Consider the following 26,448-nt stretch of genomic DNA (forward strand, 5'->3'; position numbering starts at 1 on the left):
ATAATCATCGAAATAATTGAAGTAACAAAATATCGTACTATGACGCATTTAGCAAGATGCAACGTATAATTCCTGAAATGTGTTGGAGCAATTAATTTCCACTTAAAGTTAAAAACTCTTTTGATTAGAAACATACTCTGAATGCGGCCTTAATTGTTATACAGCATTTTTTAGTAGATTTCTTTAAGCAAATTTCTTCAGCAAAAACTTCAAACTAAATCTTTAACTGAATTCGGTTCAATTCAGTTCAATGCAGACAAAACGAACACACACAAGATTGTCGGACTATCTACAAACCTCTAATGGTGCGCAAAATTCGTGTATTTCACTTAAAAATGCAATTACGTTCTGTTTACATGAAACTGCCAACTTTGGACAGCCTTTTCCAGCCAAAACTCCAGCCAGCTAGCTAACATCGAACTTCATTTACGCGGGTGTGTGTGTGTAAAGCGCATCAACCCTCCAGATACCACTCACAGCTTTACAATGTTGCATTTACCGTTTGAACGCTTTACGCAACTACATTTCGTTGGCTTTCGAGTGCGTAGAAAGTAAAAAAGCAGCTTTTCGTTTTGATTTTCAACAATTTTCGGCAAATGTCACATCTTGGCTGTTGAGTAAAGTGCAAGCAAGTTTGTGCAGTTGATTGCAAAAATTATTTCACTTTATTTTTTGTTTTTATTTTTTGATTTATTTTTGGAGAGCAAACTAGAAAACATCTGAACTTTGAATATGAGGGAGCTTCTGAAATATTTTGCTACTTTAACAACGACGCCCAATTTGTAAGCAGCAACCGCAGTGGTTTTTGTTAGCACAGTGCTAGTTGCAACATACTCGTACATAGATATGTAGGTGGCTGCGAGTACTTACTACGCTCCAACTAAGTCCTCTTAATTTGCGTTACGCACGTGCAACCTCAGCTCAGTTATTACTTATTACGATGCGCATAGTTTTAATGCCTTTTTTCTCACCACACTTTTGTACAAACAGAATATTGTGTTGGAAGTTTCATTAGAGATACTATAACACATTGTTGTTGTTGGCACACACTATGTAGGTGTGTATTAGGCTGGTCCTTAAAAATCTCTACATACATTTACATTTTGTATGGAACAACCTTTTATGTTGTTCTACGTACAAAATATAGAAATGAAAGAAAATTAAAAAAAAAAATGTTTCAAATTAGGATATGAAAAAATCTAAATATTTTTAAAAATCCCAGACAATTATATAGTTATAGAGTTATAGCTGACCAAAGTCAAAATTTTCTCGATTGTTTGTGGTAAAAAAAAAATTGTTTTTCAAACCCTAATTTTGTTTTTAATTTTGAGATTTTCATGAACGTCTTTTGTTTTGTATTTATGTAGTACAAACTAAGCGGCCGCCCAATGATGCTGATGTTTTAAGGACCACCTTAGTGTTTATTTATAAAAGTACTTACTTTTATGGGTATGGTAAGTGTGTGGAATATTAAACTTTTAATTGTATGGATTTCATTTTGTGGTTTTTGTGTGTGTGCAAATTGCGGATTTTTAATGATTAGTATTTATTTTTTTCTTTAACAGTTTTAATTCTCAATGTGATGTTGTTTTATCATTTTAACATACCAGTTTAAATAAATATGTAATTCCAAAACTTAATATCCAATGTTATGATTTGCATATTTACATATTCATAGTGAATTATTTTTATGTTAAGAGAAAGTGAGTAGCAAATGTGAAAAAATGAAATTAATTTTTACTGCCTTTATGCGTATGTGTGTGTGTGTGTGTGTGCGTTCGAGTGTCAGTTAGTTTTACTAGTAAAAGCGCAAAAATACAAAATATTAAAAGCTATTAAATTATGCATGCAAAGTATCGCACAAGTGCTGCTATAAAATGTGATGTTGTTAAAACTGAAAATCCTTAAATAAATAAATAGGGGGATTTTTACCAATTTTTTTTTTAAACTGCAGACGTTGATTTAATGCCTAAATAAATAAATGTAACTAAATTTTTTCAGCTGAAAGTCTACATATAAATACATACACCCTCGAAAATTCATTATGCTGCAATATTTTTTTAAAACTAAGTATTACACTTTATAATAAACGAGCAATAACTTTCCAATATTTACCATCTTCAAAGCTTATACCTTCTTAACAATCTATGCACAAATATTTGATAAAAAACTGCATCAAAAAAGCTTAAAAATTAGTAATCTTTGTAGTTCTAAACCTCCTCTAGGATATAAAAAAATGGATTTCAAAAATAGCTTGAAATTTGACCTAATGAAGATAATAAATAACTTGGATAAATAAAGTCACAAATTTTTTTTTGTAAATATTCTCAGCCTCAAGGAGCTTTCTTGAAATAACAGTTATAAATAAAAGGGCCTTACAGTCTCCGTTTTGCAAAAATCATCGATTCTTACATTGAAATAAAGTTTGGTGCGAGGAGGACTCAAAAACTAAACTTAGGATAAGCTTAAACGACTAAAAGAGTCGTCTTTGTGCCGCAGAAAAGTCTACAAGCAGACATTTTCGGAAACATGCTACACAAAAGATGAGGCATCGGGGCTCAGCAAGATGTTCTCTAGAACCGATTCGACAATAGGAAGTATCAGTAAACTAGTTTAGCTCATGGACCGACTCTAGCCAGGAAACCTTGGATCTCCTAACAAAAAGGAAATGATTGATATTTAATATTCAAACAACAATTCTAGCTTGGACATAGGAAATGCGCGTAAAAGGCATGCTGGATAGAGAGTATTTAGCTAAAGTGAGCCATCAATTCGTTCGGTTTGTGATAAAAGGTGATGCAGATCTCTGAGAGCAATTATTGGTGATATTTTAATGTTTTTTGTTTAAATTGAGTTGAGTAACGCGTTAAAGTGATCCAAACATCGATTCTGCTTTAAAAAAAAAAAAAAAAAAAAAAAATCATCGTCATCAGAGATTCGCTCATTTGCATCTAAAAGGATACTTTAATAAGAAGAACTACACCCACCACAAAAAAAGCTATGCACCGAACTCGTGAGATTTGCTCATATGAACATTTGTATTTTTAATATACTCTAACATGTCAATAAAGAGCTTACGAATCTAAAGATTCAGGTAGATTCTTCGTGTTTTTTTTTATTTCTTCCACATTTTTAACAATAATACATTGAACGCGCATAGCATAGGATTGAAATTCGGATGGAATAATTTGAGAGATTTATGATCTGTTAAGATAATAATAAGGGGATCTCTTAAACTCTAGTAGTGGGACTATGTGATATTTGATAGTATTTTCTTACAGAAATTTTGACTGTTATAAAAGTACTGGGACATCGAGATTAAAGGCAACATGTGGAGAAGCAGTCTGGATTACTGATCATAGGTTCACTGGCTTCGGTCCTTATGCTGATAATACAATGTAAAAGCTGAGCCAGGGTAAAATACTGAACTCTAGTCTAAGTTTTTCATCTTACAAAAGTTCAATCTACTATAAATCTTTGCTGGCATCAGCCTCTTAATTACATAACCTTTTTAAAACCCAATTCGACATTCTTTTGACGTAAACTATAACTACATTTTTAAATATTATTTCTAAATGTCAATTCATACATTTTTTTTTTATTCTAAACTTATTAGGATTTTTACATACCGATCATAACTCTGGCTGGCACAGCATTCCATTCCAGCCAAAATGTGATAAATGATGATGTCACCAATATAATGCCGGGTATAAAAACAGTGGTGAAATAATATGCACGGTCCCTGGTAAAAGTCAACTCGACTTCTAGGCAACTGTAATTACCTTTAGGAAAGAAATACAACATACAACATAGTACAGAATGCCAAATTGGCTTTTGTGCAAATTATTTAACATTATTAAACTATTTAACTAGTTAAGTAGTTGGTTTTTATAAGTAACGTAAATTCAGTTATTTTTTTGGACTAAAACTATTACATTTTTATTATTGGCATAGACGTTGAACACTTAAGACACAATATGCATTTATTTATAATATGTATGTATTTTATTTTTTTTCTGCAGTAAATGCAATAGACGAGACGAAAGACTTACATATGTAAATAATATATATGCACATATAGGACAAGAGACATTGTACATAGAAGTCGAGTGTGANGTAGTTAAGTAGATGGTTTTTATAAGTAACGTAAATTCAGTTATTTTTTTGGACTAAAACTATTAAATTTTTATTACTGGCATAGACGTTGAACACTTAAGACACATTATGCATTTATTTATAATATGTATGTATTTTTTTTTCTGCAGTAAATGCAATAGACGAGACGAAAGACTTACATATGTAAATAAAATATATGCACATATAGGACAAGAGACATTGTACATAGAAGTCGAGTGTGAAAGCCACAAACGAGGACGCACACAATGAAATGAAAGTTTGTGCGCTTGAAAGCTTTCAGCAGTGAAAATTCGTTGAGTTAAAATAAATACTTCAACGAAAGCTTGCTGCGCGGTGAAGTGATTTTGAGCATGCACAGTGACTCAACTTCTCTTTTGTATAAATCGCCAAATTCTTAGAGAGAGGTATCTGTTTGATCTTCTACAAAATTTCGATATTGCTTTGTATGTATAGCAGCTGAAATCTCCATTTAACTAACTAAAGTTCCCTGGCACTACTTCAATGTTAATGGAGGTAGTGGAAGTTATCTAACTGGTCCACCATAATATTTTTTCCAATCAAGAGTTGAGTCACTGTATTTATGTCTTAAATTTTAATAATTTATCATTTTGTTCACATAGACAAATTATATACGATATCTTACGATTAACCTAAATTAAATTATTCCTCGGTCTTTTGACATGTGCTTAGTCCCTAGTAGGGGCAGTCTTCCGCTGTTAACACTTCCTTACCATATTTAACTAAGAACCTTTTAAATATATGTATGTACTATTACTACTTAGCTACAGTTCGGCATTATGGATTCTAGAACTGAAAATTTCAATTTGTAAAGGTTTTGTGATTTAATTTTAAATATTTATTTTTTTGGCATGCAGTAAATGCAAATATATTTCGCATTATTTTTCCATGAAAGTGACGATACTAATTCTAATAGTAGCAAACGTGTAATATATTTATTTATTAATCATGAGATATAAGGGCATGTCAACGAAATAAATGTACAAAAGGCAAGATTTTGTACGAGAATGAAAAAATGTAAACTGGCTGCAAAAAAACCAACAAATTTATTGCGTAAATATGAGTCACGAGTAAATACTAATTAATTGCTGTCAAACAAATGAAATTATTTACGAAAAATGTATACCAGGCAGTTGATATTTTTACGCCAATTTAATTGAAAAATAATTAAAAAAATATTAATATTAGGGTAGTCCAAAAGTGCAGGAAAATTGATTGGCTGGAATTTTCTTGCTGTCACCCACAGAATTATTGAAAATAAAAAACAAGGGAAAAATTAATATTTCTGAAGGATAATCTTTTTATTTGAGCAAAAAACATTTATTTTTAACAATTTATAGCAATTCTAAGAAAAAACGGTATCTTTTCTAAGTAAACTACTTATGTAAATACACGCAAAATTTAAGAGCCACGGTGGCCGGGTTCAATGTTAACCGATTAACATTGTTCTCGTCATTCTTTAGCTCTGTGGGAGGCTGAAAAAAATGTTGGACTACCCTAATACACATACTTGGGTGATTAACATGGTGTCATAAAGTCATAAATCACTCAAAAATAACCTTATATAAAATTTATGAAAATACGACCATTTACGACAACTTGTGAATCACTTAACTGTAATGTTATTTCCAAATTGTGTAAAGCATATTCAGGCAAAAATAGTAGGGATGGCCTTGCAGAATGCAGATATGGCTGACGAGCGTTTGTACGGGCTAGGATTATATGTATGTGTTTTTGGGTTTGTTTCGAGGGCAGGTGGGAATCACTTTTTTGAAATTAATGTGGCATTAGCAAATTTTCAAACAAATTACTCAACAATAAATCAAAGAAAATTACTGTAATTCAAATTTTTAAGAAATAATTACGAAGATATTAATATTCCAAAAATTTCGAAAAAATGCAAAACTACTGTTTATGAATATTAAAAACGTACTACATAATTTTAGCTGGTACTGTGGTGAGTTTATTCAAAGTGAAGTTAGGGGTGTAAAATGTGTAGCAAATAACCAGTTCGAGCATTCAAAATTATAGAAAATGAATTTTGAATAGCAAAGCTAGCTGGTATACTACATACAAATAAAATTTCTTTTATAAAAGCAAACAAATAATTTTTAATTAAATGTTTGACGAAAAAAGGGTTGTTTTAATTTATATTAAAGTTTTTATATATATGTATATATTTGGTTTTAAATTCATTTATGGCATGAATGGGCTTAGCGGTTGATTGAGTAGTTGTGGATAGTTTTTGTTTTGCATTTTGGTTGCTGTTGTTGTTAAATATATGTATTTTTTTTTAATACGATTTGATTTGGTTTGATTTTGGTTTGTTTACCTATCATTGATCTAGCCGGAACTGCATTCCATTCTAGCCAGAATGTTATAAATGATGACGTCACCAGGATAATGCCAGGTATAAAAACGGTGGTGAAATAGAATGCACGATCTCTGGTAAATATTAAATCGACCCTAAGACAGCTGTAGTTCCCTACAATGGTGATTATAGTTTTTCTCGTTGGTATAAACATATGGACAAGTGAAGTTTATTAAAAGTTATATTAAATAGATATATAGACAGTTATATACTTATTTTGTGGTATGGGAAGTCAAAAGTTTTCAATCTAACTGCATACTTTCTAGCAATGCAAATATTTTTTCAACACGAATTTTATAAGAAAAAAATTTACTAAAGGCTTTGAGGCACGCAGGCAATTTTGGAAACTACTGATAAGTAAAATTGCTAAATATCTAGTATATATATAGTAAGTATATTATATAGACATACGAATAATATTAGCTAAAAAAGTACTAACACAAATAGAAGCACATATTTAAAAATTAGAAAAAAAAAACAAAAAAAAAATTGTCTAAGGAAAAAATAAAAATTAACCACATTCAACTGTGCTGCTAGATTTAAAAATGCAGGCTTTTTATTGGTTTTGACAACTGCGACCTATTGTTCTATACTCGTCTATACAAAATGCACAGAAAATCTTTGCTTTATATTTTAGTAAATTTTTTTCTTTTTGTACTTGCATCTCGCACACTAAATAGTACAGCAAAACCTTCCCCCATAGTGCTCGGTATTTTCATGAAAGCTTCTTTTTGAGATGGAATAAAGCTTTAATTTTTCTAACTTACAGAGTTATTCTAAGAGATAAAAAAATACTACCGATGTTGTAAGAAAGGCTGCATTCCAAAATGATCCTTAGTAATTTTTTTTATGCTTAAAAACAAGTAATAAAATTTGTTTCTAATTAAACATTTATATTAACTCGCTTTGGCAGTATATCGAAAGCTTAAAGCTTTAAGCTGGCATCAAAAATCTTTTAAAATTAACCACTAAAGATACGATTTTCGGGCAAGACTCTCAACTAAAACTACATGTACCTTCAAAGTTAGCTTTAGTACCAGATGAAAGTTCCGACTGAATTTTCGTCATAGTAAATTATGATGTACCCGTACATAAAAGCTTAGTATACACTCCGTGTAAATATTGTAAATGCACCAAATACTGACAAGTTTTAACCATTTTCTTTTGTTTTATAATTGAAGTTACTAAAAAAAATATAGTTTATTCTTTAACAAAAACCGTGTAAATCCAAGTGTCAAACTTTGTGCAATATTAAGAAAAAATTAACAGATTTTCATAAAAATTTCGAGTTTACTAATTTGATTTCAAAGAATGATTTGGAGTATGCAGTTTTCTAGCTCATTAAATTTTAGTATAAAAAAGTGAAAGTTTGAAGTAGCTTGGATTTACCGTTGCTTGTTGTTGTTAGCAAAAAAAAAAAATTTTTTAAAATCAACGCGAATTTCTTGTCGATTTAAACGTGCACTTTTTATATTAAAATCTAATGCATCTTTAAAATTTTTCTAAAAATTCAGAATCAAAAATCTAAAATTTTAGTGAAAACTTGTTGAAATTTGGTAATTTTTGTAGAAAGTTTGAAGTGTTGTACTAAAAAATATTAAGCCAAAAGTGGTCAACATGTCGCTAACTTAATTAATTGACCACATGTTATTGAGAGCAGTTTAAACGGGAACAAAATGAGAACAAAAGGTTCGGGAACATTTCCGTAAAGAACAAACTACTAACAAAACTCTCGGGAACGTTCACAAGAAGAAAAGAAGGAGTATGAAATTTTCGGGAACGTTTCCAATGAGAACAAAGAAAGAAAAATAAAGTATCGGGAACATTTCCAAGTAGGATCAAATAAGAACAAACATCAGGGAAACGTTCTGCTAGAGAACAAAACGAGAACAAACGTTTTGAGAACTTAAGGCGAACTGTCTATTTATGGAACAATTTTTCATTTTCTGTGCAAGAAAAGGTCATATCTTAAGCTTTTCGTTGACTTTATTGCATATTTATTTGTTAGTTCTTTTTTGATTGATTTTAATATTCACACATTTCACACTAATGGCATGCTGTGAGAAAAATTTTGTTCTTGCTTCCATTCTTCTTGAATAGTTAAGAGAAAATTTGTTCCCGTTTTATTCTCTGCTAGAAAGTTCCTGATACTTTAGTTCCCAAATTGTTCTTAGAGAGAAAGTTCCTTAGGCTTTTGTTCTCGTTTTGTTGTTTGCTAAAACGTTGCGGAGACTTTTGTTCCCATTTTGTTCACGAAAGTATTGTTCGCACTTTTGTTCTCTTTGGTAACGTTCCGCGAGGTTTTGTTGTTCCATAAATCCCATTGAGAAAGTCCTCGACAGCTTTGTTCTCATTACGGTTTCGGTTTTAAAGTGTTCTTGGGAACAAAACTACGAGAATGGCATTTAGTTTCGGTCGTACCTTTTGTCTTTAAGTGAAAGGAAGAGTTTGTATGTAGTGCTTTCTACTCATTTGTATTTCTCAGATACTGTAGAATGAATTACACAGTAAATTACTCCTAACTAGCGAGGATTTCAGCTCCGGCAAATACGAATGAAACTTTTACAGTTAATTTACTACGAATATTACAGTAATCTTTGTTTGAATAAAGGTCAACTTGAGGTAGTAATTTCAACTGCCTAAGTACCTACTGAGTGTAAAAAAATTTAAATAAAGACAAAATCAAATGTAATGCTATTTAAAACAGCATTCACTTTTCATTGTTCCTACTGTAGCACACACCTAACATGCTCCTCAGATATTTGTTTGAACACGAAAGACTGACCAGACGTTTAATAAAAATAAATGCATATAGAAATGGTGTCAAATTATATTGAACTACTTGTAAAGATTTATAAAACAAAAAAAATAAATAAATAAAAAAAATATTGCGCTTAACATCTCTATTAATTTACGCATACAATTTCTAATAGCTACACAAATGTTTGCAAAAAAAAAAGGTTCTACTTAATACATAGATATAATATCAATACATATTTGGTTTCGACCCACTCACCTCGCCAACTATTTTGGTCGCAGGGTGTTGTTTGATTTTTTATTAAATACGCGTTTAATGTAGTTAAAGATGGGCTCTTTCGCAGCGTGTCTTCGTCATTTTTCCAAACATACTTGATTTGGGCCTCCTCATAGGAAACTGTGAAATGAAAAACCAAAAATAATTTGACATAACATTTTTAAACCGGCCATATTATTGAGAAATGTTGAGTTTATAATTTTTTTTTGTCCTAACTTACTGGCGACTATAAATGTCATTTTATGAGCTTGTTCCAATCGAAAAATGTAGATATTTATAAAGCACTAAGATCTCATGCAGCTGAGGACCATAGCTGTTCGGATATTCGGTTAATAAACGTTCTAGTTTGTCATGCAGATATTCGGTTTCTATCCGTACAACCGGTTAATATACATTAATTTGCTCTCGGATATCCGGTTAATATTCGTTAATTTTGCTTTACGGATATTCGATTAAGAGTCGTTCATTTTGTTTTCCGGTTATTCGGAAATCTAGTTAATATCCGGATATCCGTATACTCGGATTTTTTAACAGATATTCGAATTTTCGTATAAACGAATTATCCGCATGTTTAAAAATCCAGACAGAACTTCCAGCCCTAATGAGGCTTCGCTCATCGCTGTTATGGTATTCAAACGCGCCTCGCACAGTTACATAAATAACTTTTTTAGTGAAAAATATTTAATTCAATTGATATAAACTAAAAGTTTATTTGTTTTAAATTAAAAATTCCAGGTGTACATATGAGCACATCAAAGTATAAATAAAAAAAAATTAAAATTCCTTATAAGTAAGCCAACAATGTAATAAACTATGTATTGGTTATTAGCGCGCCGCATCGAAGCAACAAAGCTGGTGCCAACCAGCTGAATAGTTAGGAGCCGCAGAACAATCGAAGCTGCTGCCGCCAGGGTATGAAGTAAAAAAGGTCGAACGAAGTGCAGCAACAGTCCGTTTTAAGCTACCGGCTGTTATTGAGCGCCTGCGGCTCGTAAATATCCATGCCAATAGCCTGCAGGAGCACAGCAAATGACAGACAAAAAAAAAAGAACGCTTCCTCTAGCTTTTCTTCGAGCACAAACAAAAGAAACTTGCAGCCGCCTGCTCTCTTGTAGTTATTAACCCTGTATTGTATTGTATTGTGTGGCATGCGCTAGGACTATTCGTATGTGTATGTATGTATGTACATATTGTTGAATGCTGCATTGAACCAGCGTTGGCGGAAATAAATGAATGAATGAGCAAATGAATTGCCTTGCCATTCCCAAGTCACCTTTTAAATGCCGATTTTCATTGATGCTACGGGTTGCTATTGTGTTGTGTTGTTGTTCTTGCTGTTGTTAGGTTTATTGTTTGTTTTTTATTTTGCTTGCTTTTTTTTGTTCTTGTATCGTACAAAAGCTGGCAATTTACTATTTATTGCTGTGCTAATTTTAATTAATATCAAACAATACATTTCTTTAACCTATACATAGAGATGCATTAAAAAATATTGAAATACGAGTGAAAATGTGGTAAAGATGAAAGGATGATAAAGTATGTACATACATATGCATGTTGTTGGTTGAGAAACGCATCAATAAATTTGTTATTTGTTCACGTTGCCTGCTTTTTAATTTATAAAGTATAATTGCTCTGCACACTTAAATTATTTTTATTTTCTACTTACTGCTTTCCATTGAGAAGGAGCACTTTGGATCATCGAATGGGAATATGTGCAGACTACCTTGGCAGGATAGGATCAAATGGCGTCTGTAATGAAGAAAAACGAAATAGAGATGAATGACCTAATGACTAATAATAGTGGAGCGCATATTTATGTATGTATTTTATTTCTATGTATTTGAGAAAACTGAAATCATTGAAGTGGTTCTCTGCGTCTAACAGCTGCAGCATACATTTTAATATTACTCATACGACGTGGTGGCCTACATATGAAAGTTAGTGAATAAGTGTGTGAGCATGTTGGTTGCTCTTTCACGTTAAAACGGCTGCGCGGATTTGCTACAGCTGGGCATACAAATAGCTTATGACCGTGATTAACAAATACGGTATTTTAGAAAGAGATTCCTAACCTGTTAAATAAGTTAAAATCAATTGAAAACAATTTATTTCAAAAATATTTTTAGGAGGGCTGCCACCTGTTTAGATATTCAAAATCAATTTAATGAGCAAGTTCAGCGAAATATTTTAATACGATTATTAAAGAAGAGAGAAATAAAGTATTTTTATGAAAATATTTTGAACGGGGTTGCCATCTGTAATCAAAATTAATATAATTAACAAGGTAACGAAAAAATTTTGTGATGCTTGTACAAACGATAGGGGTTTAAATAATCTTTATTTCAAAAATATAAAAAGATTGCCAACTGCTCAAAAAGTCAAAATCAATTAATATTACTTAATTTATTAATAGGTTAAATAAAAGCTGTTAATAAATGTACACACAAACATAGCTTATAATCGGAAAGAGTGTAGAAGTCTTTATTTCTTGTTTCCATTTTCTAAAAGGGTTGTTATATATTAAGAAATTCAGAATCAATAAAATCAACAAGCTAAATGAAATATTTAAGCATGGATATTAAAGGGTACGTATTTAAAAAGCTTTATTTCGAAAATACTTTTGCAGAGGGTTGCCAACTTTTTAATAGATAAATTTAATTTATTCAATAAGGTAAATTTGGTATTAAAATTTGTACGACAAATAAAAGAATGCTCAGAGAGCTTTATTTTGATACAGTTTTTAAGGGGTTGCCACCTGATTAAAAGTCAAATTCATTTCTATCAATTAGTTTAATATAATTTTACAATATTTATATCAAACGAAACAGGTTTAGGAAAGCTTTTTTTGAAAATATTTTTGCAGATGATTGCCACCTTTTTAACGGTAAAATTCAATTTAATCAATATTTACCTTAAATATAATATTAAAAATTGTATGTAAAATAAAAGAAATTTCAGAGTGCTTTATTTCGAAAATATTGTAAAGGGGTTGCCACCTCTTTAAAAGTTAAATTCATTTGTATTAATAGGTAAAATGAAATATTACAATATTGGTGACAAACGAAACAGGTTTAAGAAATAATTATTTCGAAAGTATAATTGAAGAGGGTTTCCATCTGTGGAAAATTCATATTGAATTTAATAAAAAAGTTCAAGATGAATGTCAATTGAACGAGGTTTAGAAAAGCTTTAATTCAAATTCAATTTGAAAGGGGGTTACCAGCTGTTTAAAAGTCTGATTCCATTTAGTTAAAAAGCTAAATAAAATATTAAATATATATAATATGTATGTCAAAAGCAAGATATTTAAGAAAACTTTGTAAGCAGGGTTACTACCTGTTTATAAGTACATATAAAAAAAATTATAAAAAGGTTAAATGCTATATACATATATATACATGGGTGCCAAACGAAAGAGGGCCAAATTTAACGATTACGCTTTATGCAAAAATCTAAACCCAACCATTTTGCAATCCCGATATTAAAATAGTATTTTCGGTCCTTAAGTTTGTTTGAAAAACAAACGGATAATTATTGTTTATAATTTTCCATCTTGGTTTAAAAATAGGAAATACAATTCAATTTTTCCTAATAAACAATCGTGGTACAAAGCTCAATAAAAATATTAAAACTAAAATGTTAAGAAGCCACAATAACATTGACAAATACAGGAAATACTTCGTGTTTATTAAAGTTTCCACAGGTTTTTAGCGATCTCTAGAGATTTTCTAAAGTTTTTCGGATTTTTGCAGGAATTTGGGAATGTTTCCGAACCCTTTNTTCGTGTTTATTAAAGTTTCCACAGGTTTTTAGCGATCTCTAGAGATTTTTTAAAGTTTTTCGGATTTTTGCAGGAATTTGGGAATGTTTCCGAACCCTTTTCGAATATTTTGGGGATTTTCTAAAAATTTTGAGACTTTGTTGGGCCTTTCAGTATTTTTCTTTGACTACATGTGTTTCATCTGAAACTTTTCGTTATCTTTTAGGAACTTTTGAACTTCCCGTGATTTTTTGAATTCTTGCGGGACTTTTGTGGGTTTGTCCCAGACATTTTAATAGATATTATGAGTGCGTGTGTCTAATTCAGTAAGTTTTACGCGACTCTTAGAAACTTTTATAAAATATTCCTTTTTTATGTAGGCCTGAAACTTTAAGTACCAAAAATTATATCTATATTTTATTTTATTTAGTAATAGGGATCACTAGATTAAAGGAAGTGCCATTTACAATAGTATTAAATTAAATACTCTCTCTCTTTGCATTATTCTTTTTCACAGAACTTTTTACTATAAAGTACTTCCATTTCATTCACGCTTAAATACTGGCATCAAGTTCCAATGGCGGTGTAGTACATACATATCAGAGAGCAGCATGAGTACACTCATTGCCATTTAAACAGTATATACTCATATAGTGAGCAGTGAGATTCATACGTTGTTATTTCAAATCGATGCTAAGATGCATTGCACTTCTCATTTGCTTTCAAATGTAACATTAAATTCTCTTACAAAATAAAGTCAAGCGAGTGAGAAACCACGTTATGCAAAACAAGTCGAGCGATCGAAAGGACAATATGACAGTTGGTATTTTTTGATAAAAATTATCTTTACAATTTGATTTTATTTGATACTCTTATAAATGTTTTAACTATTTGTTTAAAAAATTTACAAAAAGCATCTGGAAACGCAACCTTACATATACGCAATTGTACACACTAGATATTTGTTATTTAAATCAAGCACTTCCTGGTTGCTGTGCTTCACTCACTCATTCGACAATGAGTATTATTAATGCATCCATGCAGCTCTTTAATGCATACTGTAGTAAGTATGTAAGTAACGCCAGCATTTGCATTTACTTATGTAAAGCACTATGCGCGCAATATTACTTATTCAAAAATTTTTGATGCGTGACGGAAAAAATGTCCAATACGGGACGTCGCACGAACAACCGTGGTGGCCAACAAACCACCAAGAATTGTGTGCGATACGCGTGGTCGCTGTGTACATATGTATTATGAATGCGAGCGTTTGTTTGTCCAGTTGGCGTGCTAATGAAATAGCCTTCTACTTTTAGTATTATTTTCATATTTTATTTCTACTTTGTAACTGAAAACTAAAATGGTATACTCGTAGAAAAATTTACATTTTTCGAACATTTCCTTGCACATCGTTGACGCCATTTTGACGTGGGCATTAAAATTTTTGCTTCCTTTTTAAAGTTGAAAAAAATTAAAAAGGCACAGAGCATTAGAATGACAAGCTAGACTTAACACTTACTTACTTTACTTAGCATATACAAAAGTACTACTCGTATAATTAATTTACACACCTCATTGCGTACGTAATGGTCCCATTTCGGTAGATTCTTAAAGCAAAATGCATTGGTATAATGGGATCCTTAAAGTCGCCGTGCATAATGAAATAGGTGTCCGGTGTCCAGATGCTGTCGTGATGATGCAACGCATTCAAGAAGTCATAATGCGATTTGTTGCCATATTGTAAACGTGGATCGTTCCACTGTTGATTGAGTAAAAATTCAACTTCGTATTTCTGGAGAGAGGGGAAGAAGAGAAATGGGAATGGTTTAAGAATAAGTTTGAGATGAATGAAGTGTTTTAAGGAAATTTAATTGTAGTAGTTACTCACCAAACTACTCTCATCGGGCGAGGCTAAACTGAGCAGCAACACATTCACATTTACCGTCAAAGTACCTGAAAAGGTGAGGATTTTAAGAAGAAACAGCTTATTTTTGTATTATTTTGTTTAAATATATTTTTGACAATAATTACGAAAAATTACGAAAACAATCAAACAAAGACGAAATTAATGGATAGTAATAAAATAAATGGATACAGTGGCTGGCAAAGCTAGGGATGCTAATTAAATTTTGATTATTTAATATTTATTATATTTTTATAAAAATATAACGCACTATTTAACAAAAACCACATAAGTCCTTTTTTCAATCTTTGTATGAAAATTGGCAAAATTCGAAAAACTTTCATGAAAATTCACACTTTTTATTTCGAATTTTAAATTCAGGGAATGCAATTTTGAAGTAGCTGGGACTTAACCTTGATTTTTGCGGATTTTTTTTTTTGCTGAGGATGTCACCATTTTCTTCCATAAAAAGTATGTTGGAATTTTTTTTTATATGGAGGAAAATGCATGAACACTAAATACCAGCTCCTTTAAAATTGCATTCCGTTATCTCAATAAGTTAGAAAACTGCATAACTAGAATTTTGCCTTAAGATTCTGAATAAAAAGTGGGAAATTTCGATGAAAATTTGGGAAAAGTTGCCGAATTTTTAAAAGTCCTTTACAATCCTTTGAAATTTTCACTTACATGGTTTTATAAAAAATAATAAAAATTAACTAAACAAAGGGAAATTACAAAAACTTGTTAAAATATCGGGGCCTTATTTATTTGCCCGCCACCGTACATGTATGTATACAAAAAGAAGACTACAACCAAATTTATCTGCATGAGCGAATATGTACTCCAGTAAATAAAAAAAGTAAAATAAATCGAAATAGCTTAAATCCATTAGCCTATGACTAGAACAACAAAATGTTGAAAGAAAAAAAAAAACTTATTTTGAAGTATACAGATTTGAATTCGAGAAAACCAACCGCGGTTATGTGGCCTCCTTGAGTTGCTGACTTTGGCCATATCCGGTGAAGATAAACCGCAACAAAAATCTTCATCTGTAAAATTTAAATATGATTAAATTCGTTGGAAAATGTTCATTATGTATGTATCTTTGGCTGGTCCTTAAAATATCAACATCTGCGTTTTGTATGGCGCACCCCTTTATATTGTTCTACGCACAAAATAAAGACATACACGAAAATTTCAATATTAAAAGAAAACACTTTAGAATTCGCAAACAAGATTTGTAAAATTTTTAATTAAAAAAAAGTCGCAAAAATTCATCTCGAGCGCATTGAATTTTATTCATGTAATATCATAAATTCACTGAGTGATAAACAGGTCGAGGTCAAAATATTTGCGATTTACAATAAAGAAATATTTTTTTCGATCGATGTAAAAATATTATCGAGCTTTTGCGATTAAAAAAAATCATTTTAACCCCTGGTAGGACCTTTAAAATTGGGTTTAAAAATTTCAAGTTTTGATCTAAATAAAGGGGTGCCCCATAATGTTGCTATTATAAAGCCCTCCCTAATGTAGCTGTTTCAAAACATTTAATATTCCTAATATTTAATAGTGTTTCGGATATAATTAAAAATCAGCACTAATTTATACCTCTAGTAATAGTAATAGAAAGTAATAGAACTTTCTCGTTTATGCCTAGTATTTCTATGAAATTAAAGATTTCGTATGCAAAACAACACGGAACAGAACCGAAAAGTTGTATGAGGTAAAAATTGGGCTCTATTTGAGGCCGCAGATATATTGGGGTGGTCAAAAAAAAGAAAGAAAATGTTTCCAGCCACCCCTAAAAATGAAGATTTTCGGAAATAAGGAGACCCGTATTTTTTTATTCTGGTACTGATTAAAACTTAGGGCCGTTTTCACCACATCTGGTGAACACTGATCTCCAATTAAACATCATTTCCGACGTTACTGACTCCATGCATATTACATTATGTCGGTAACGTTGGTAACGATGTTTAAGTGGAGATTAGTGTTAACCAGAGATGGGGAATACGGGCCTTAATGGTGCCGCGAAAGCTGTAAAGTTTTTCATGAAGAAAACGAATTTTTGAAGTAAAACTTGCTTTAGCAGTCCTTACTGCTTACTTTAGTGAGGGAATTTACTTACTTTAGCAGTCCTTACTGCTTACTTTTGAATTTTGAATTGAGTTTTTATTGCAGAGGACCATCGATATATGTATGTACATTAGGGTGGTACAAAGAAGCAAAGTCGGAATTTTAATGCTCTCACCTCTAGGATTATTCTACATCGAACAAATTATACCCCTAAGTTTTTTTTAATTTCGAAATCAAAAAATATTTAGACTTCGCCCAAATTGCTCAAATTTATCCAAGTTTTCGTAAAAAAGGTACAGAATTCTTGAAAATCAATATTTTTCTGTCCGAAAATTCTGTTTGCCTTCAGGAGACCTTTAGTAATAAAAAAACAAGAAAAAATTAAGGCTTCAAAAATTAAATGAAATAAAAAAATTAATTTTTCTTCTTAAAACTATAAAATACAAAAATGAAAAGAAAAACAAATTACCTTAATTAAAAAAATAAATAAAAAATAAATTGATATGAATTAAATGGAATTTAAAAGAATACATATTTTGAAACAATAAAAATCAAAGCAGAATCTAACTAAAAAAAAAAAATAGTTTCTAAAAATTAAATGAATAATAATAATATTCCTCTTTTTTGAAGAAATAACACCTAAACATTAAAGGAATATTAAATTAATAAAGAAAACATATATATATAATAAGTTTCTAAAAAGTAATGAAATTTCATACCTTTCCTTTTAAATTTATTTGAACAAATCGGTTAAAAGGTCTGAAATTTTAAGAAAAAACATATGCCTAGGCCCTATGAGTGTTACTCTAGAGGAAATATGCTAAAACATAACACCGGTGTATCCGGTTTTTTCTGAACTTGAAAATGGTTGACCAGATTTCACAAAATGCCATCTTGCGATTAATTCGAACCCCGTTTTTCGAAAAAAAGCGAATAATCAAACGCTCTAGTATTTAAGTTCTCGGATTACATAATTTTTTTATAACCGACAATCTTATCTTTTGTATACGAAAATAGGATATTTTCTTATTCTACTTCTTCTTAATTTACGTGTTCGTGAAATAAGATTACTGGTTGTGAAAAATATGCATCATAATTTTAATTTTTGAAGATTTCTGAGGAGAAATATTCTCAGCCACAGGAAAGTTACAAAATATTAATTTCCATGTGTATTTTTGGACCATCCTAATGTACATATATGCATGGATTTCCTCCATGTTTGTTGTAATAATATGCTTTACCCTTTTCCCGCACACTTTCCTATTTATATGTTAAAATATATTTTTCATATGGCTGATTAGGTCCTTCGAAAACCCTCTCCAATTTCAGATGACATTTTCTGACTTTGCAATGTGTTTTTTTTTTGCAATTTTTTCATGTATGTCGATTTTTTTGGCATTTCATTACCCACCAATGTTCATTCTTGCCACACAGATATGCATTTCTCTACATACTTGTATGATGCGGTTTAGTTAACAAAACCAACAAGTTACCTCCTGTGACTCTGCTTTACATGCGCACAAGTCTCGTGTGTACATTTATGCGCATAAAAAATGAAAATTAAAAAAAGGAAAAAACACACACTCCCAAACGAAAAGCTTACAAGCATGTATGTACAATTTCCCAGCTGAGTAAACGAACACTCCAAAATAACTGGCATTCACACGAAAAAATGGCGCATATGCATACATATGTACATAGGTATGTATACATGTGTATGGTATGGGTAAGTTTGAAAGGTAATGCATACATTTATATATATAGCGTTAAACATACATACATACGCATACTCACACTCCTATACTCACCGTTAACAGGCGGCAGTAGACGTTTATCGTAACGTTTCTTCTCCAGCAACAAGTCCAAAATTTCCTTATCCGAGCTGGACTCGTCGAATCTGCGAATAAAAGAGTTGCAAGAGGGCGCAAAAGTCGAGAAAGGAAAAAAAAACAAAAATACAAAAAAATAAAAATAAATGGTTATAACTGTAAATTCAAGGTATGTATGTGTGTATTTGTAATGATTATACAGAACAATTTTTTAACATTTTACATATATTCTAAAGAGTAGAAATTATTATTTTTTCTTTTCATATGAAAAGGGCAATCTAAGCAAAGTAGGTAATGTAAATATGTAAAAATGTTTTGAATGCATGTATGTGAGTATGTGTGCGTTTGCGGTGGAGACTGTGTGCAGCAGACGGTATACATACATAGGGATTTTGTTAATGGAAAAGTAAGTTTTGTTTTTCTAAGTGCGGTATGCCTTTACCTAAGGGTATGTTTTCACTGAAACACACACTTCTACTAAGTATGTATGTTTGTATGCATGTACAGCGTCGAATGTGGTCTAACTGCAACGTATTCCATTACATTTCATTATCACTTTGAATACTAACTTTACTTGAAATGAAATTTTGTACAAATATAAAACCTACTTTGGGCAAAGCTTTGTACTTTTTGGGTGTAGTAGCTCTGCTAATTAAATTAAACATTCTCTTAGCTGAGAGCGGCCACGTGAAGTGTAGCACTAAAATTTGGCCAAGACAAGGACTAAAAACAATACAAATATTTTTTTGAATTCTCTTATTTGTCCAAGTTATTTTCACTTATATTTTAAAATATAACAAAATTTAAATTTAAACTGNATTTGGCCAAGACAAGGACTAAAAACAATACAAATATTTTTTTGAATTCTGTTATTGGTCCAAGATATTTTGAGTCATATCTTAAAATATGACAAGATTTTAATTTAAACAACAAATACAAATTACAAATAATAACTTTTGCATTAATTTAATTTTTTGAAAACATTTTTTTTTGTGTGTTATTCACGCTACTATGAAAGGCAAATATGCAGAAATATGCGCCTATCGAAAAAGCAAAAGCAATCGAATGTATGAAAAGGATGATAATTAAAATTTTGAATAAATTTTATGTTTTTTCGATGTGCAATGGCAAAGCAGCTGTTGATTGTATCATATCAATTTCTACGACTACTTACTTAAGCGCACAATTACGTTCTCCACATCCATGGAGACGATGAGAACTGCGTCCAATTAAAATTATATGTGGGATTTGATTTATAAAAATTTTTGATTTTACTGAAGTTTAATTTTTAAGTTACTAAATCTGTGTGCAACTTTGAATGCAGTTACAAAAAAAAAGCTAAATTTTTTATACACAGAGAAAGCTTAGAGTTTATTAACAGATGCCTAACGGTACTTTTATACAAAGTTTACACTAATGTATACAACGTTATTTTCAAAATAGTCTAAGGTAATAAACGTATTTGAAATTTGGACATATGTACATACAAACAAAAGCTTAAAAACTTTGGGAATAATTGATAAGCAAAACTTTTATAAAACATTGCGGCAATTTCTGCTGCTGTGGGAAGCAAATATTGCTTTACCGAAAACAAAATGTTTAGCACGCGATGACACATAACAATTCTAACTCAAACTAAGCTTCCAGCTCGAAATTAAAGTGAACATAGTCACATTCGATCCAGACCAGTAGCCGGCAGTAGCCGAATCTTTTTTTTAGCAGACAAGGAGGGAGTAACACCCTTAGGGCTCTTCCTGAGAAACATTACAGTAAGCCTGGCAGGCGAAAGCAGAAGTTATTTTTACCCTCCCTTAGTGCTGGTATCAGGCGTATCTACAGTAGAACAAAAATATGAAGCAAGGTTTATACCCCAGGTTTGACCAACATGTCAGCCAGCTCCTTTCCTTTTTGTCCCGGCACACAGTAGATTTCTTACTGTATGCCACGTTTTCAATACAGTGCAGTCTTCGAAGCTGGAACGTACCAGATTTATATCTGACCAAGTACTGCAATAGCATTTCACAATGGTAATTTTTATGCTTGTACCACAACCATAAATGGTGAGTTCCAGCTGTCTCGTAAAAAACAGACGAGGAATGAAAGTTATTTGTAGATGATAAATATATTACATATATATTAGGCTTTCATATGGTATCGTAATTTGCCGTAGCGTTACATGTCGTATATTTTAAATACTTCTACGGTACTCATACCACAACCAAATAGTTTGAACTATCACAAAATCTCCTAAATATATGATTTTAGGGCTGTTTGAACAGTGGAGAGTTAACTTACATACGGCCCTTAATTTTTCATTTCTGAACTGAAAATCTTTAATTAACTGCCAAAGGTGAGTTAACTCGTCACATGATATTTTCCGAAACCCCCTAACGTATTTCTAATCATTATACAATTTATGAGATCCGAGACTTTACCGTAACTTGTGAAACACCTGACTCGTACTATTTCGCGGGAAATGCCTCATATTTTTGAATTTAAATTTCTTAGGCAAGACGACATATAAGGCAAAATTTCTCGACGTTTTCGGAGTTTCCTACTCGTCTCTAGAAGACTTTTTTGGGACTTTCGTTTCTTTCGAACCCTTTGAGTTTTTTCGAGACTTTTGGTTAGATATTTTTAGGCCTTTAGGGAACTCTTCGCTATTTTCGGGAGTATTTTGATAATTTTTTTGGTATCACAAAGGAGCATGTTCTAATTGTCTAAGTGAACCCCGGTTACACGGGGCTGCCATCTAACTTGAACTTAACCTAACCTAGGATATGATGGATTCTTTTGGGTTTTTCAAAGCCCTTATCAAACTTTTCCGGATTATTGGGGATTTTTTGATATTTTTTCAGGATATTGTGGCCTTTTTGCGATCTTTTGGAGATGATTTGAGGTTTCCAGGTATTTTTCGTTGCCCTTCATAGTTTTTCCGATTTGTCTGGACTTTGTCGGAAACCTTCGGCAATCTTCGGAATCTTTAGGGATTTTTTTGAAAGCTTCTGAATTGTTCGGATTTTTCGAGATTTTGGCGTGTTTTCTTTTGTGGGATTTACCGCAATTTTCATGATATTTTTCTGGACTTTTGTGACTTTTTGAGACTTTTTCGAAATTGTTCTATTGTTAGGGATGATTTTCGCAACTTTCAGAGGCTTGCTTCTAATCAGTAGGCTTCCGAAACTTCTCGAAATTTATCCAGTAAGTTTTGGGTAATTTCTTGATTATTTCTGTATTCTTTGATAAAAAAAAAAATAAAAAAGGGTGTAAAGCGCATTGTTTTGTACGAAAATTTTGTAAAAATTTTATAAACCAACAATAATATTTTGAAATATCGTATATTAATTGAGAGAATTGTTGACTCTCAATGATTTGCTTGAGGTATCGCTTTTGTGTTTTTTTGTTTGGTTGGGACGCAAACTAATTGAAAGCTATGTATATCTAAACATCATGTAAACTTAAAAAAATCTCAATTTTTAAATAGCTCAGATGTATGCATGTATTGACTTTTGTATTGTTATAATTTTTAATGTATGAAGCACTTTGAAACAACAATAGACAAATAAAATCTTTAATTAAAGAAATGACATGCAAACTGTTTTAAGTGTAGTTCGTCTTCGCTAACTTTGCTTTAATGCACAAATTTGAACAGGAATTAAAAATTTGGTTNAAGCTATGTATATCTAAACATCATGTAAACTTAAAAAAATCTCAATTTTTTTTTGTATTGTTATAATTTTTAATGTATGAAGCACTTTGAAACAACAATAGACAAATAAAATCTTTAATTAAAGAAATGACATGCAACTANTTTATAAACCAACAATAATATTTTGAAATATCGTATATTAATTGAGAGAATTGTTGACTCTCAATGATTTGCTTGAGGTATCGCTTTTGTGTTTTTTTGTTTGGTTGGGACGCAAACTAATTGAAAGCTATGTATATCTAAACATCATGTAAACTTAAAAAAATCTCAATTTTTAAATAGCTCAGATGTATGCATGTATTGACTTTTGTATTGTTATAATTTTTAATGTATGAAGCACTTTGAAACAACAATAGACAAATAAAATCTTTAATTAAAGAAATGACATGCAAACTGTTTTAAGTGTAGTTCGTCTTCGCTAACTTTGCTTTAATGCACAAATTTGAACAGGAATTAAAAATTTGGTTTAAGAGGCTTTTTGTTTAGTAGGCAGTAAGCTGAGCGCGACTGGTTTTATCAAAGCTTTATATTTTTTATTGTATTTATGTAATTTGGCTAAGTTTTGGTTTATTAATTTCATTAAAATAAAATTTGGAAATTTTTAAGCGTGTTAATTTTTGAATAATTTGCTTTTAATGAGCGCACTTACTTTGACCAATCGATGCCTTGACTGAAAGAAAGAAAAAATCAAAGAAAAAGGAGTATATAACAAAATTTTATAAACCAATTAAATTTGAAAAAAATTTAGCTAAACTTTTATATTGAAAATAGTGTAAAAATAAAAGGATACACTTAAGCCGAATCGGTTTAGGAGAGTATAAATAATATGCTAAGTAAGAAATAAGGGAAAATCTATTAACGCTCTATCGCGATTTCGAATGCCTTGAAATAGAGTGGAGTAGTGGAGAGTGTATGTATGTATGTAGTGCACAATTAGGCGTTTAAAAAGTAGACACAAGTAAAATAAATTTCGAAGTATGGATATCAAAAAGACTACCAACGTGTTTTGCTGTGCTTTTCGCTAGCTAGTTCTAGGTGTTCATGTGTGCGCTTGTTTAATGTGCGTATGTATATGTATGTATGTGTGTGTGTTTGCTTTATTAACTTTCTGTGCAACGCTTCAAGTCCATTGTGCTGTCTATGCCTACTAAAGAGATATGATGTTTTCTTACAATTTATCACACTCCTACTCTGGTTTGCGTTTTCACACTCAACACCCCCACCCCCTTCTCCCAGTCATCTACTTACATAGGATGCTTATCGAACGGCGCCTTGTCGGGCGAGTGTGCCGCCGCTGTTGTTGTAGTCAAATAGCAGAGCACCAAAATAACACTCGAAGCGGCATAAAAGCTCAAGGAATTGCCCAGCAGATGATAGTAGTTGTGACCGATGTAGCTAAAGGCACCATAAGCGGCAGCCGCAACTGTCTGAACGCCGCGTCGCAAGCGATGTCGCTGCTGTTGTTGCTGGTATTTTTGCGGTTGTTGTGGCTTTTTTTGTGACTTTTGCGGCTGTTGCGGTTCTTGTTGCTGTTGAAGTTTTTGTGGGGAATGGTGTTGTTGTAATTGTGACGCTTTGAGTTGTTTTTGTTTCTTCTTATTGACGGACATTGTTTGATGTTGATGTTGTTGTTGTTGTTGCTCCTGCGGTTGCTGTTGGTGGTGGCTGTGGTGTTGTTGCTGTTCTTCGATTTGTTGTTGGTGGTGGTGGTGGCAGTATGTCAACGCATTCCTTTGCTGCCCCAAAGTGTTTGGCAGCTCCTGCTGCTCAACGCGCTGCTGCTGCTGGCGGCAGCATTTTGCAGTTTGCACTACATCAATTCGTTGCTTTTGACGCTGTTGTTGCGGCTGCTCGTCGCGCCGCACTCGCGCCTGTTGGCGCTCACGCTTATATGCCATCTGCAGCGACTGGCGCTTGCCCTCATCAAGCCTCTGCAGCAGCGCCGGCTGGCTGTGTCGCCGGCGTCGCTCATGGCTCAATCCCTGTGACCATGTGCCAGCGCTCTCCATCGGCTCTTCCCCCGCGCATTGGTCCCTCGCTTTGCTCAAACTATATCGCAGTCCAGCCAGCCGCTCGGTTAGGGCGCTGCGCGCATAATGCAGCAGCTCATAGCAGCTTGTGCGCGCCAGGGCGGTGGCTGGCGCAAGCGGACGCGCGCTCGTCTCCATTTCCCTCCGCAGCGCCAAGCTACCGTATGCCGCGCGCCACGTTTCATTTTCTCTTGGTTTCTCTGGTTCGTATTCTTGCCTCGCTTGAGGTGGCAACTCGTCGCGCGTGTGCGGCAGTTCTTGCGGCAACTGTCGGTGGCAACAATTATTTCTTCCGCTTGCCGTGCGGTGACGAAAGTTTGCGTAACAACTTTCCTTGTCGTTGCTGCTGCTGTTGTGTTGCGCGTTAATATCAAATTCACTTGGGCAACAATTTACACAAGTGGCATACAATTCGCAATGGCGTCCGCCTACAGTACACAGCAATCCTTCAACCGCAACACCAACCACTTCCGCCTCGACGCTCTCACTTTGGCTGTACTCAATTTGTCGCAGCTTTTCAGTGTCTTCCGCTTTAGCGCCTTCGACTTTTAGTTCTCTTTCCCTTTGCTGCTTTTGTGTATTTTCTATGACTGTTGTAACTGTCGTTGTGTCTGTCTGTCGCTGGCAGTTATTTTCTTTTGAAATTGTTGGCTCCTCGTCGCTGTCAACTGTGCTTTGACAGATCACCTCTGCACTCAATAAACGCAAACTATTGCTGTCGCTGCTGCTTTTATAGTTGTCACAACAGTTGTTGTTTGTGTTGTTGCAATTGCAGTTACTATTACTGTAACTGATTGTGCTATTGTTGGTGTTGTTCTTGTGTTTATAATAGCCGTTGATGCTGCTGCGTTGTGTCCTCGTTCTGGCAGCTTCGGAGGAGCAGCCCATGTTAAGGCATCTACAAATAGAGGGCAAAGAAGAATGGACGAACATTAGTCACTCTTGGCTGCATAGGATGTATGGAAAATACACATTTCATATCAAGATATATATCTCACAACATACAGAAACTCATCCAAGGTTTTTATAATTCGCACTTGACTTCAGAAATTAATTCAACAATGGCTTAACGCCATTAAGTCTCTAAAATCCAACGTAATAGCGTCCAAGTCAGGGATAGTATGCAGATGGTTTCTCAACCTATTTGCGTCTAAATGCTCGGTGATTGTTGTCTGGGCTCGTGGACACAAGAGAATGCCCGGCAACTGCACGGCCGACGAGTTGCCTGGGAAAATGAAGGATATTTCCTTCCGTAGCTAATTAAGTATAGCAAACTCATCGGTAAGGTAAAACCAGGTGGGCCATGGAAACCACCCGCCTGACTAATAACCAAATTTGGCGAAAGTTGGTGTAAAGCGAGCTGAAGCTCTGACTCTGCATGGCCGCTCATCTCTAAGATTAATAGTCAGGGTAATCGCCAGATACTGTGGCTAAGTAATTAGAGGTGCGTACTACCAATCTGCAGGACATGGGGTCGATAACAGCGCCAAAATAACATAATAATTATTATTATTACCCGGACATTGCCTTATGGGCATACATGGCAAGAGATTGGTATAGGCAATCAACCAACGT

At 32.7% G+C, this 26,448-nt stretch overlaps 2 protein-coding genes across 3 annotated transcripts in view; both read right to left on the reverse strand.

The window, feature by feature from the left end:
• The window catches only part of LOC108368024 (uncharacterized), a 42,476-nt gene extending 17,622 nt beyond the window's left edge, over positions 1 to 24,854 (reverse strand). Inside the window, exons 1-8 of one of the 2 annotated variants that reach the window (XM_017622762.1) lie at positions 24,092 to 24,854; positions 19,114 to 19,202; positions 16,201 to 16,275; positions 15,212 to 15,276; positions 14,895 to 15,115; positions 11,230 to 11,312; positions 9,543 to 9,680; positions 3,630 to 3,782 (exon numbers count right to left, since the gene is read on the reverse strand). In XM_017622762.1, coding sequence (XP_017478251.1) covers positions 3,630 to 3,782; positions 9,543 to 9,680; positions 11,230 to 11,312; positions 14,895 to 15,115; positions 15,212 to 15,276; positions 16,201 to 16,275; positions 19,114 to 19,202; positions 24,092 to 24,852 — 1,585 coding nt within the window. In that variant the 5' untranslated portion in view covers positions 24,853 to 24,854. Of the gene's footprint in view, positions 1 to 3,629; positions 3,783 to 6,487; positions 6,641 to 9,542; positions 9,681 to 11,229; positions 11,313 to 14,894; positions 15,116 to 15,211; positions 15,277 to 16,200; positions 16,276 to 19,113; positions 19,203 to 24,091 lie in introns of both variants that reach the window. The other variant, XM_017622763.1, reaches the window with a different exon arrangement.
• A 66-nt stretch (positions 24,855 to 24,920) lies between these two features.
• Positions 24,921 to 25,766, reverse strand: LOC108368025 (transcriptional repressor NF-X1 homolog). Its single transcript, XM_017622764.1, has 2 exons — positions 24,996 to 25,766; positions 24,921 to 24,928 (listed from the first exon to the last, which is right to left on the reverse strand). Exons 1-2 carry the CDS (start codon positions 25,759 to 25,761, stop codon positions 24,921 to 24,923), a joined length of 774 nt encoding a protein of 257 aa, XP_017478253.1. The 5' UTR covers positions 25,762 to 25,766.
• Between the last annotated feature and the right edge of the window lie 682 nt (positions 25,767 to 26,448).

The sequence above is a fragment of the Rhagoletis zephyria genome, unplaced genomic scaffold, assembly GCF_001687245.7.
Source record: "Rhagoletis zephyria isolate East Lansing unplaced genomic scaffold, Rhagoletis_zephyria_1.1 Rzeph_scaffold_02921, whole genome shotgun sequence".
Classification (NCBI taxonomy): Eukaryota; Metazoa; Arthropoda; class Insecta; order Diptera; family Tephritidae; genus Rhagoletis; species Rhagoletis zephyria.

What these genes read in the sequence shown, in the direction of transcription:
- LOC108368025 (XM_017622764.1), bottom strand. Translation starts at nt 25,761, where the DNA reads ATGGGCTGCTCCTCCGAAGCTGCCAGAACGAGGACACAACGCAGCAGC.